The sequence below is a fragment of the Pseudochaenichthys georgianus genome, chromosome 23, assembly GCF_902827115.2.
Source record: "Pseudochaenichthys georgianus chromosome 23, fPseGeo1.2, whole genome shotgun sequence".
In the NCBI taxonomy this organism is placed as follows: Eukaryota; Metazoa; Chordata; class Actinopteri; order Perciformes; family Channichthyidae; genus Pseudochaenichthys; species Pseudochaenichthys georgianus.
This window is the reverse complement of record NC_047525.1, coordinates 10,152,992-10,166,590: the sequence shown is the minus strand read 5'-3', so window position 1 is coordinate 10,166,590 and position 13,599 is coordinate 10,152,992. Positions and strand designations below refer to the sequence as shown.

At 43.8% G+C, this 13,599-nt stretch overlaps 1 protein-coding gene across 3 annotated transcripts in view; it reads left to right on the top strand.

The window, feature by feature from the left end:
• Positions 1 to 12,144, top strand: part of anks1b (ankyrin repeat and sterile alpha motif domain containing 1B) — a 229,359-nt gene extending 217,215 nt beyond the window's left edge. For all 3 annotated transcript variants that reach the window (XM_034075301.2, XM_034075302.2, XM_034075303.2), the window contains 6 exons: positions 47 to 118; positions 2,453 to 2,539; positions 3,929 to 4,066; positions 4,159 to 4,326; positions 9,772 to 9,863; positions 10,871 to 12,144. In XM_034075301.2, the coding sequence (XP_033931192.1) occupies positions 47 to 118; positions 2,453 to 2,539; positions 3,929 to 4,066; positions 4,159 to 4,326; positions 9,772 to 9,863; positions 10,871 to 10,919 (606 nt within the window). In that variant the 3' untranslated portion in view covers positions 10,920 to 12,144. The remainder of the gene's footprint in view (positions 1 to 46; positions 119 to 2,452; positions 2,540 to 3,928; positions 4,067 to 4,158; positions 4,327 to 9,771; positions 9,864 to 10,870) is intronic.
• The last annotated feature ends 1,455 nt before the right edge of the window (positions 12,145 to 13,599 follow it).

Here is a 13,599-nt window from a genome sequence, read left to right as displayed (position 1 = left end):
ATGTTGTTCTGAAGGTATTGAGACTCTATATTCCCTGTGTCCCCAGTACCTGGGCTCCATGCTGGTGAAGGAGCTGAGAGGGACGGAGTCCACACAGGACGCTTGTGCCAAGATGAGGGTAAGACACGGCCTGACACACACTGCTCCTACTGTTGCTAGGGACGATCCTACTACTACTGAGATCTGGAAGCACAGCCACATAGCTTCAAAGGTGTCTGAATGATATGCAACACTAAAACACAAGTTGTACTACTGTACATTACACCTACATGCACGTGGCCGTGTTATGTATAAACAAACACTTGTTCTGGGACAGGCTCAAATAAGGAGTGCCCTCACACGAGAATAAACGTACCTATCATGAAAGTGGATTAGGTGTATTGAGGGATTTATTTGTAATATCCTCACCTTACTGTATCTCCTTCTCATTCTGCTGCCCCTCTTCATCCTCTCTTGAACGCCTGTCTCCTCCTCATCACATCTTTTCTTCCTGCTTCCTCACTCTTCCCGTATCTAACTGTAACACCGTCTCCCGGCTCTCTCTCGCTGCTGCAGTGTGAAGAATGATTTTAATATTCATGAGCAACGCTTTCTGTTCCTCTCCCCTCCTCCCTCCTCTCTCTATATTTATGTTGCCACATTGGAGGGAATCTTCTTTCTTCTACTCCTCTCCGTCCCCAGGGACACACATCTGCTGAAGCCCAGGCAGTAATTAAGAGCAGTTATCAGCTATCGCTCCGTTGTTTTCCTCCGTGCAAAAACATCTCGTTTCCTTGCACGCCGGATCCCAGCGTTCCTCCTTTCTTCTGCACCTTCATCTTCTAGCTGTGAAGGTAGATGTGGGTGTTGAAAACTCTCGCTGGGTTTCTGCCAGCGCTCAGCATTGATCCTGACGAGGCCAAGGAAGGAAGGAAGGAAGGAAGGAAGGAGCAGATAAAGAAAGGAGAGCAGTTAGTCGATTTGACAAAGAGGAGAAATCAGGGACGGGGTGTGACAGTAACATGGATACTGAGCAGATAACACGATACAGTGATTCTGAAGAGTCTCATTCCACGTCGATTTCGTTGAACGTATGAAATCTGTTGGCAGGTAGAACGACAGCTTGCGGGGTGACACAGACGTTTCTGTAAATCACACCGTTCTCCGCGGCACCTCACTGCATCGTGAGCTTCAATATGGCTCATGAGACGCGTCGAAGAGCCAATATGTCATTAAAACGGACGAGGGGGGATGTACAGTAGGAGTCCAATGTGTCTGAAAGGCTAATAGACTTATCGTGTTTGCAGCGCTAATGTCGATGTTGTTTAGAAATGTGATTTGGAGTGGCTGACGACCTCTGGAGATGATTTGAATGGACTCTGGAAATAAAGGAGAAACCATCAAAGCACTGTTTGATTAGCTCCTCTATTAAAAACATGGATCACATTTAATCTGAAAGGGTATTACATTAACAGGAGATCAAACTTAACTCATTAATTTGGAACTAATTACACATTTCCACTTTGGTTAAAGGTCCCATGACATGCTTTTCCGGTTATTACCGGTCCCCTTGTTGTTATGTAGCTGTTTCTGCATGTGACCGGTCTGCAGAGTCACAAACCCTCAAAGTACACCCTGTAGGGCAGGGGTTCTCAAAGTGCGGCCCGCGGGCCAATGGCGGCCCTCGGAAATGTTTCTGGCGGCCCGCGATAGTTAATGTGACACGCTGAAATGCATGCGTTATATTTTAATCCTCCATGGTTGTATCTAGTAAGAATTAGAATGGAATTTAAGAATGGTAAAACTGCGCCCCCTGGGTTGTCATTCCTAAATTATGAATGACAGCTTGTGGAAAGTTTGCTAGACTACTGGTTGCATGGCAACTAGGCATCTCGCGAGTTGTGGTAATTGGTTAGTACAATAAAGAAAGGATTTGTTTTGGAATTATTTTGTGTTCCGTTTCTTGGGCGGCCCTCAATCCAATATTGGGTACCTCAATTGGCCCTCACTCATCAAAACTTTGAGAACCCCTGCTGTAGGGAGTAAAACTCTAACACAGAAAGACCTGTCTAGCTGCCCCAGAACGCCTCGTTGGAGATTTCTCTTTTCCCATTGTTTTCTTCCTGGGTCGTGGTGACGTAACGGCTACGCTGATTGGTCCATTGATTTGATTTGGACCAATCCGCGGACTTCCTCACACACACTGATCTTTTCTCAGCCGGAGCTCCAACAAGCCGTGTAGGACAGAGAGTGAATACACATACTATACAGAGATGCTGTGGTGTTGGAACATTGAACAATGTAAATCTATTCTAGTGGACCTCAACGATGGAACTATGATCAGTGGAAATGGCCGTGTCATGCGACCTTTAAAAGTGTAATGCTCCAACTGATGCCTGTGACTGTGACTATTGAACGCTTCAAATGTCACCTCTGATGTGTTTTGTCTCCTTTGCTTCTTATGAACTCGAAGAAGTCCACAGAGCAGATGAAGAAGGTGCCGACCATCGTCCTCTCCGTGTCCTACAAAGGAGTGAAGTTCATCGACGCCACAAATAAGGTAACACTTGCTTCCTGTACATAACACGTGAAAGGTCAGGCTTTCCGGCACGAGCCTGACTGACATTCAGAGGTGTCGCAACGCACTGCAGGCCTGAGGTCTGCTCCTGCTGCAGCCTGACTGACACATGGTGCAGAACATCTGTAAGGCGTAAAAGAGGGCAACACACAACAGGCAATAATCAGCTTAGAACGGAGGAGCAGGACATCAATCACAACCGACTCACTTCTTAAATCCTTTACGGAATGATTAGGAACAGGGTGATATGGCTCTTTATAAATGATAATGGACTTTCCTAGAACAACATACACAAAGTATCACCATCACCTCTTTGTTCTATCCATAGTTACATTTGATCGTTTGTCAGCATCAGCGCTAGTTCCTGTCAAAAGAGAAATGAAAGTTAGTAAACCGGTTTCTCGGTAAAAAACTACATTTCCATCCGTTTACTGTAACCAGAACGTGATGTGTTCAAATGACCTCACTTTCATCAAAGTGTTGTTGTGCCCTCATAAGCCCGTGGAAGGATGATGATTTACAATCAGCCTAATTAACAACAACACCGCAAAGTGCATACACAATAAGTCTTTCTGAACAGTCACATGTTGTCATGTGATTACCAACGCTGGTCAGCATGTCTAACTTTAAACACTAAACCAGTTTCTAATATGTGAGCGTGTAATGCGTGTGGGTTGTTCTCTTGGTTTTAGTATTATGTGAAAGCAGTTTACGGCATGTAGGCCTGGCTAATAATTTCACTCTAAGGAGTCAATTATTCCTATCATTTAGTGAAGAACAAAATACCCAGGTGGGTGATCACGGCCCAGCGAGGCACAGGTTTAAGGTATTATAAGGAGCTTGTGTTTATTTAAGCCTCAGCTTTCCAAAATCACAGACCCGGCAGAAAACGAGTCCAATTAGCATATAATCAGTGCATGTGTATGTGTTCCTCGGGCACCACTGCACCGAGCACAGACTACAGTGGTGGTTAGAATACAAAAGAAACAGTGGCTACCTGGAACCGCCTCTGGTTTGTTAGAAGTACATCTTCCATGTTCAGTCTCCATATCCGATCTGCTGTCCTGTGTAAACAAACATAAACAACCAACAGGCCGGTCTTTTTAAAGATACATATAATACGATCCAGTATGACAAAGAACTTCTTGCTTTGATGTTGTTTGATTTACAGCACAGAGAATTAACACAGCGCGGAGACAGCAGTGGGACATTACCAGAGGACACATTCAAGCTCAATGTCTCCAGAAAACAGTCAACATGTAGCTACAGTTATGTTGGTTTTGGGTTGTGTGAAATGAAATGATAATAAATGGGATTAGTTGTTCCGTGAAGTGGCTCACAGGAGATAATAAAAAGCTTTCTTTCCTGCAGAACATCATCGCAGAACATGAGATCCGTAACATCTCGTGTGCGGCTCAGGATCCAGAGGACCTGTCCACATTTGCCTACATCACCAAAGACCTCAAGTCCAGTCACCACTACTGCCACGTGTTCACGGCTTTTGATGTGGTGAGTACTGACACTGTCAACAATCACATGCACGGTGCCTGCACGTCCCACGGCGTTCTCACGCTGTGCTTTTGTCTTCATCGCCCGGTCAGAACTTGGCGTACGAGATCATCCTGACCCTGGGCCAGGCCTTCGAGGTGGCCTACCAGCTGGCCCTGCAGGCGAGGAAGAGCGGCCACGGCTCCTCCACGCTGCCCGAGAGCTTCGATAGCAAGCCCAGTAAACCTGTCCCCAAACCTCGAATCAACATCCGCAAATCTGTAAGCATCGCCGCCGCACCGTGTGACGGGAGACTCCATCCCAAACACCGGCAACGTTGTAAAGTGGTTGAGATTTGAAACGAGATGTTGTGCCTTTTTTTTAAGTTCCCTGCAGAGAACTTGGTAACATTTCTATGAACTGGATCCTCTATATAGTTTAGTTTAGTTTAGTCAATTTATTGAACATGTCAGAAACAAAACAAATATATAACAATAATATATATATATTCTCCTTTTTTTTTTTTTTTTTCACTCAGATTAATAATTATAACAAAGTACCAAAAAAAAAAAAATAATAACAAAAAAAAAAAAAAATAATAATAATTTTCAGATAGTCTCTGTTCATGTTCAACAGGGGCAAGAAGACGCTTAAAAAACGTTTCTGGTCCTACCCCCTCTAACATATTTTTCTTATAAAACATTAGGTCATCGTCATCAGCGACATGTTTGTCTTGTTAATCTTTTCTTTTTTTTTTTTTTACAAAACAATCAGAAAGAAATTACTTTTTACAATTACAAGAAATAACAACAAATGAGATTTTACAGGTCCTGTTCGTAACCATTAATGATTAGACTCCTAAATAATACTTTCATTTTAGATAGACTTGTACAATATTTCAGTGCATCGTTACAGTTATTCCACAGACTAACACCTTTTGATGAGCTGTTATATAATTAACTTTCAGATCTACTTAATTGTTTATGAAAGAAGAATTGTGTTATAGGATGGATTGTCACTTCTAATAACACCTCTTAACCCTGCCTTCAATCAAACCTAACCATCACCCCATCAACTCTGTCCCTTTACACTGCAATCTGTCCGTACCTCTCACCCTGTGCTCTGATTGGCTCATGTCTCTCATCCCCGCTCACCGCCGTGTGTTTGGTTGGATTATCCTGGACTGCTTGTGTTTTGTGTGTGAGTGTCGGCCCAGCAGACACAGAGGTGTAGGTGGATGTTTGATCTGTTAAGCGGCCGCTCGCTCTCCTCGTCCCTGCAGTCTCTTCCACGCGGCGCTGATGGATGAGGCCAGTCTTCATAGAGCTCTGGGGAGGCTTGCTTGGCTTGGCTCGCCTCGCTGTGTGTGTGTGTGTGTGTGTGTGTGTGTGTGTGTGTGTGTGTGTGTGTGTGTGTGTGTGTGTGTGTGTGTGTGTGTGTGTGTGTGTGTGTGTGTGTGTGTGTGTGTGTGTGTGTGTGTGTGTGTGTGTGTGTGTGTGTGTGTGTCTGTGTGTGTGTGTGTGTGTGTGTGTGTGTGTGTGTGTGTGTGTGTGTGTGTGTGTGTGTGTGTGTGTGTGTGTGTGTGTGTGTGTGTGTGTGTGTGTGAAGACTCCCACATACTGCAGCCTTGCATGGAGGATTACATATTGACGTGTCAGTCCGTCAGAATCTCCTAAAGAAAGCTGGGGTCTCTGATAGTGTGTTTTATGTTATCTCGTTGGCAGTGCTGCAAAGCTGCAATACACATTTCCCTGTTCAGTTTGATGAACAACAAAAAAAGAAGTGGGCTGAGGTCATTCATCTGTATGTTGGTATTAACTGCCTTGTTTTTAGAAAGAAACTGTTTGGTATTTCGTTATTTTAACAACAAAAAGAGGACCCATGTACAAGAACCTAGCTATCTCACGTTGTGAGTGGTACACAAATGCACAGGGTTCCTTTAACGGTTATTTAATCTCCGCCCTAGCTTTGTGATACTTGTGTTCCTCATCATCATTCCTCTGTGTGTGCACACGTGTTTGGCCTTTCTTCATGCCTCCACCAACCGCAGCATCACAAAGTCTATCTGAAAACATGTCACCCTCCCATTGACCCCGACACAGCATTAAAATAGCCCGCTAACACACTTCCCCAGCAGCACATGTGTGTCTAAAGGCCCGTATGGAGTGACTGCTATATCAGTGTGCTGCAGACCAAATGTAATCCGTTTACATACCGCGAGTCATGGAAGAGATGGTGATGGAGCTTCGGAGGAATGGTCTCCCTTTCTAAAGTTAGAGGGAGATGTGAGGCGCTGAGGAAAGACAAGAGGAGGAGAAAAGATTTTAAAAAAAGACGTGTGTGTTTGCGGTCCTCCTGTGTGTGGTCGTGTGCTCACAGAGATGATGAACGATGGCATGTATGCACACAACCTGCTGAGTCGGCAGCCGTTACATTAACCATTAATTGCACTTTCTCTCTCTGTATGCGGTGTGTAGTTGATGGCTTGTGGTGTGCAGCGGAGATGCTGCAGGATTCACTTAATAGTCCTGCCACCTGCGAGCTATCTCCATCCTGCCCCCCCCCCACTGTGCTATAACATACCGCGGCTATGTTTCTCTGCCCACAAGTATCTGTTTCTCCACACCCTCCCTTTTCATTTGTCGTTGTTAGTTGTCTGAGCGGATCCGCTTGTAGATCTCCCCCAACACCCACGTGACTTGCCCTCATGAGTGTGACCGCGTCTGATGGGACTATGTCTGTGATCAGCATTGGCATGTTACTGTAATCGGAGTGTAGCTTCAAAACCAGACTGAAATACACGACCCTAACCCTGCATGAGGGAGATTTGCAATACTAAGTATCCCAGTGAAGTGAAAATAGCTTGTTTCCATGCAGACAGTTCATTTTGTTAGTGCTCTTGGAATCATACACTTCCACTTCCTGAAAATGAAATTCAACCACAAGCTATCTCGCCTCATCTGCAGAATTTTTCATGACTTTGGAGAAAAACGTTTTGAATATGCGCCTGGCTTGTGTATATGTTGTTGCCGAGTGATGTTTTATTCGTCTTGCCGGGAGTGTCTTTGTCCTGCAGGAGTTGCTTTTTTAAATGTGGCCGAGTCTGCTCCTGCTTTAGTTTTACTGTATTGCAGTAATGCTGCTGTCCCACGCTGTTGCCAGGACGATGACTTTGCTGCCGTGTTGTTGCCATGGTTTTGGAGTGTTGTTGCCATGCAGATGCTCTGCGCCGTTGCCGTGCTGCTTTGTTGTTTTCCGGTGCTGGTGTTGCCGAGCAGGCCCACTTTGACTTGTGACCTCTGCCCCTGTAGGTCATCATGTCCCCCGTCAGCCGCTGGTCACTGGGGCACATTTACACCCCTCACCGGCCTCCTCTCCACCCTCCTCTTCCTCCCCCTCGACTCTTCCATCTTCCTCACAAAGCTCAGTCACAGGTCCTCCACGCTTTTCCTTCTCTTATTCTTTATTCCCACATGATTTCCTTTTGATGCCGAGGACAAAGCGCCTTCTGTAAGTGCTTCCATTCCCTTCTGTCGCTTTGAGTCGACTCGCTCTGCATCCGTGTGCGGTCTGTTTGCAGTGAGTGTTGTCCGTGGCATTATTTATTACTATCTCCCCCTCTTTATCAGCGAACACAGAGCAGAGCTGGAATAGTGCCTCAGTCCGTTTGTATATTCCCCAAGCACCAAGTCAACCCCTTCATGGCAAAACACTGCCTTCCTAAAGATGGTCAACGTGTTAAAACGATATTATGAGCAGACTCCATTAAACGGGCTGTTTTAATACGAGTGTTTTCCCACTGATCTGCTGATGTTGCTCGCTCATCCACGTCTCCTTGCACACACGGCAGTTTCCTTTTTAAAGGGTCACCCGAAGAAGACGGCCGTACCAGAGCGTGCAGTGTGTTGAGAAATGAGTCAAAGGATTCAAGTGCAGTAGACTCCAATTAGAATACGGCTTGTTTTTGCATCAGCTTGATCATTGAAGTTGATGTCCTTTGAAGGTTTGCAGAGTCGAATCCCAAAGTTCCAACCCTCAGCAGAAAACCCAGTGCGGTTGGTGAGTTTGAGAGTAATCCTGGCGATGCTCTGAACGATTGTACACTAAGCGTGGTGGTGGTGTTGAGCTGCAGTGAGATCAAAGGTGTGTGTGTTCCTTAATCCTGTAACCCCAATAACGAGGTGATTTGGTCTGTCTGTGGTTGTCCGAGTCTCTGTGAGGGAGGGAGAGGATGGCAACTCCATCAATACTATAGTGAGTGTCCGTTTTGTATCCGTAGCAGTGTGTTGAGACACATGGCTCTGTTAGTGCTATGCAGAACTCTGAGATGAACCCTGTTTGCTCCAGAAGCAGATCTGTAATGCTCATTTATAACATATCAACGTTATATATAGGGCCGGGACTTTAACGCGTTAATTAAGATGAATTATTACACAAAAATTAACGCGTTAAAATTGTTTACGCATTTTAATCGCACTTATTTTTGCACAGCGGAACGTTTCTCACTGGATGAGTTTCAGGCGTACCGATTATACTGGAGCACCAACTAACGTTCATGACTTCAGCATGGGACTTCAAACAACAACAAACCACGGTGAACAATAGTCAAACATGAACGAACAAGCTGATGAGACCGCTTTGGTCGGCCCCGTGGATGGGACATTTTGTTTTAAAAAACGGACGGATGGAAGCGTCGATAAGAGCACGGTTGTGTGCAAATGATGCAAAAAAGAATTTGCATAACACCGCAGCACATCAAGCCTAAAGTATCACCTAAATGCAAAGCATGTAGCAGCTAGCATGTAGCAGTTAGCCCGACTCCGAGTGCAAGGAACCACACCCTGACCCAACCCACACTCAACCAGACGACTGGTTTCAGGGCCAGTAAGTCCACGTCTGAGAAAATAACCAGCTCCCTGGCTCACTGGACTGCACTCGACTGTAGACCACTTGGAGTAAAATCCATGTGAAAATTGCTTCTCACTGTTCTCAGGTCAAATATGTATATTTGATTAAAAATGCGATTAATTTCGATTAATTAATTACAAAGCCTCTAATTAATTAGATTAATTTTTTTAATCGAGTCCCGGCTCTAGTTATATACATTAAATATATTGCTTAAAGACACATTTAGTCTTCCTCTATCAAAAGTGCAGCTCTCACATACGAGTCTGCCCTCTCCCCAAATCAGCTGAAGACGTACAAAACCTAGCCTGGGCGCTTGATTGGTTGCTGACGGTTATTTTTGAAAGCAATGTAGGCCTACATTGTTTGGTTGGTTTCCTAGCGCTGAAGCCACTTCACCGTGGCAGCGGCAGGCAACTGCTAGGACGTACGTAAAGCACATGGTAATTCAATTATTATTATTGAGCTTTCTGTCTATGATCTTTGTTCTGCTTTCTCATTTGTAATCTTTATCTCAGCTCCCTCTCACATTTCAGTTTTTTCCCTCCATTACATAACTCTGTAAGCAGCACATCCTCCATTTCATCCCTTCTACCGTTCCCAATCTGAATGCGGTGACTATATTGGCATTAAATTGTCTCATTATATGGTCTCTTCAGTGTGCAAAGTCTCAAACAGGAACAGCTGTTTGCATTGAAAATGTGTCATGATAAATTGTCCGTATCCCAACAGTAATGTGGAGTATTTAGAATATGCAGGTTGTTGCAAATACTATGGCACTTTTTCCAACGTCTCTCCTTCTCCTTCTCGGTGTGCATCAGATGGAGCAGCCGTCCATGGACCAGAAGGGCCACGCCAACGTGCCGTGGATTGTGGAGCCGGGTCAGGAGGCCAAGAGAGGAGTCAACACCAAGTACGAGACCACTATTTTCTAACATACACCCGCCTTGTCCACTCCTGTGTGTGTGTGCCTTTCAGAGGTGGCCCTGTGCTGGGGCCCCGCCCCGGAGTTGGGCACGAGCGACGCTGCGTCACCTCACCAATAAAAAAACGAAACATCCTGCCCCGCCCCCGTTAGCCAAGCCTGTCCACGTGCATGATGACGTTTGGCGCTGCGCTGTCTCTTCTTCTCTCTTTTGTTTCTGCTCTCCCCCTCTGTGGCCCCGGCCTCTTCCTCCTGCCTGCAGGGCTGGCGCATGACCTTTGAACCCAGGGCTGTGGTGCACTTCTCTGTCTCCACCTGTAGGTGAATGGTCAGCTCCGTTTTTCCACTTCTTGTTTGTGAATCAGTCAGCGTCCAACCAGTGGGTTGCTCTGCTTTCAGCTTCTTGTTTTTCTTACTTCCTGTTGATGGGTGCAACCGTTTGGCTTCGTCTCTCTCCACTTTTTTCTCTTTTGACTGCCTCCATCCCTCGCTTTTCTCTGCATTTCAGCCCCTTTGTCCAACTGCCCCTGACAACTTGAATGAGATGTGTTACCAGAATACTGCTAAGAGCTGTGACAGTGTTGTAGCTGACATGAGGAGGGTTGACACTTTTAAACATTTTTTAATCAAAGAGGAGAGGTGATGTAGCACAGTCTAACTTTGACTCAAACTGGTTCATCCAGCAGGCTACTAGAATGTATTACAACTTTTTGATTCTTTATATCAGATTATTTTTGAAAATACTAACAACCAACTTTAGACTTCTCTTTTTGCTTTTATAGCACATGTGTTTGTTCAGAATAATTTTAACCAGATGGATTTTTCCCTGGCCATAATCCATATTTTATGTGGGGGGGAGGGGATCTTGTATGTAAAAGGTTTAGCATGAGGCTTGTGAGACGCATGGTGGCCATTTTGGATTTGCTGAGCAGGGGGGCCGGTGGAGAGGCGGGGTGTGAGAGCTTTCTCGATAAGTGATGTCATCTCATTTGCAGGGCAATGCCGGACGCTCATGTGCATTACTGTGGAATGCAAAGAATGTAGCCAGCCCTAAACACGGACCTTGTCACACATACAATGCAAAATGGACTACAAAGGACTACAAACATGGATGCTACTCCACAGTGTTTAAGGTTGACTACAACATTCCTCCACATGATGCTTGACACAGTAAACATAAGAAAGACATTTACACACTGACAGACGACGGTCTGCTCTGAATGTACACTTATTTGAAAGCCGCCTCAACTTTCTTCAGCGGGATGTTTAATGCGCTCGCCTTGGACCTGTGAACTTTTCGGCGGTCACAGCGTCTCCATGGAAACTAAGTATGTTTACAGGGCAACTGTTGCTAACAGACAATGGACTCGCTAAAGGCACCACTGGGCATGTGTCAGTGTAAGAATGGGCATGGGTTTGAGGACGTCTGGCTGGCTCTTTTGGTCGTTTTATTTTCTTTCAAGTCAGAAAATAATACAGAGATATATGCACAATTGTGTAAATGTGATTGGACTAGCTGAAACTCGCTAGAGATGCAACAGGTTTGTCCTATAACGGATATTTAACCGATGTGAACAAAACAGCATCTCGCGTTTAAAAAAAAAAAAAAAGTATTCTATTTGTATTGCCCGACATTTTAATGTTTAATATGAGAGTATTATATTACCATGATGATTATGATTATTCTTGTGCAATTCTTGTCTACTGTTGTCTTAATGTTACATTATTTTTCTATGATATGATGAGATGAAACTTTGGGCTTGAGAATGATGGCCATCCTTTAAAAAATCTGAAACGATATGATCATATTGTACACAGAGAGTGAATGTTGCAGGTGGCTAGCTAACTCTTGTCAGGTCAACCCTCATTTCTCATGGGGCTCTACTTATCTAGCAGATGTACTATTTTAAACGCAGTATTACTGTTTTATTTGGATGAGACATTATCCAATTATAAGATGTACATAGATATTTTGCCAACTCATTGTTCATACATGTAATGTAAAAGAGAAATGAATAAAGAATGGGGCGTACATGGCACTGGAAACAAGGTACCACGATAAAGGTTGGGAACTAGAATATAAGAAGAGGAGGTCAAGTGTATTTTGAGCGGAAATGGGTTATTTGGTTACATCACTGCTGACCAACTTATGTACATATGCTTGGGCTTCCAGCACACTGATTTTTGTAATTTTGGCCATTATTTATATCCTTGTAAAGCACATGGAATAAAATATGACTTGTAACAACCATAAGTCATCCTTGCATAAGGTGTCATAAGTTATTGCTTTCACTACATAAAGGGGTATTCTACAGTTTCACTTCCATTGTTCAAGTATTTGAGCACATTTAATAACTACAACTACTACAAGATAACTACAGTGTACTACTTCTTGTCCTGTTTTTGTTCTTTTGGCCATTATAACAAAGGTAAATGCAGAAAATCTGGGAACAACATTTAGAGATGCATCAATACTGACAAATATATGTATCCCCAGATTCTTGGCAACACACAGCCCTAATTAATTTAAATAGTTACACATTGCTATATGTAGGGACAAGTTGGATCAGTGCATACTTCTTAATTAGCATTTGAAAGCTAGGAACTAATCCGTTATTGAACACACGATCTGGGTTCGACTACAGAAGATCACGGTTGGACCAGGATGTTTACGACATGATTGATTAAACCTGAGTTTGTTTTGAACCTGCCTGATTGCTTGTCTTTTGCATTGTTTCCTTGGAATAGCGTTTTATCTCATCAAATATATCAAATGGCTATGGCGATATTATGTAACTAACTTAATCGAAGCCAGTTCAAATCAAACTAACTTACAGAGAATAGTGATGCGAGTGTCATTTACCTCGTGCTGAATGTAGTAGCAGGCTGTGATGGATGACACTTCCCCCCCCCGTCATTAGTCACGTATAAAGAGTGTTAATTGTTGTAAAACACCTAGGGTATAAATGGCATTGTAAGTGGCACTCTGTTTAGATAATGTTGCTCGAGTTTAATTGTACTCTTCGTAATGTTGCTTGATCCAAAATGCGAGTGAGTGATTTAGTGTTGAATATCCATACAACTCTGTGATACTTCAGCCACAAAAGGAATTACGATTGAAACTAAATCTCCCTCTCTCAATCAATCAATCAATCAACAACTTTATTAATCCCACAAGGGGCAATTGGTTATGAGCAGCAGCTTGTGTCATGAACACAGGCAGGAACACACAGATACACCCGGGAGCACAGATGTGGATCATTCCAATTTACACTATAAATAGTTCAAAGCATCACAATAATAAATAAATAAATAATCAAGTTAAAAGCCTTTTCAAGAATGTAAAAGTTTGAGTGCAGAAGGGATGAATGATTTAGAAAAGCGATTAGTCCTATGAGCAGGTAGAGCATATCTACGCCCTGATGGCAACAGACGAACTTCATGTGAGAGTTCATGACCTGGAGAGTTCAGAACGCTCTCTGCTTTCCGCAGAATCTGTAATCATTTCCAAAAGTTTTTGTCAAAAAATCAATAATCCGCCAAAGACCTTAGAAGTGATTATTGGTGATGAGCAGATGCTTAGTAAAGCTTTGTTGATACTCGCAGCTATTGTCGTGTGACTAAATACAGCAACACATCACATATAGACAGCTCAGAGACACATCGACTCTGAGAGAGGTCTTAACCCACTTAATCAACCGATTGACATTAATACATGCAGTAA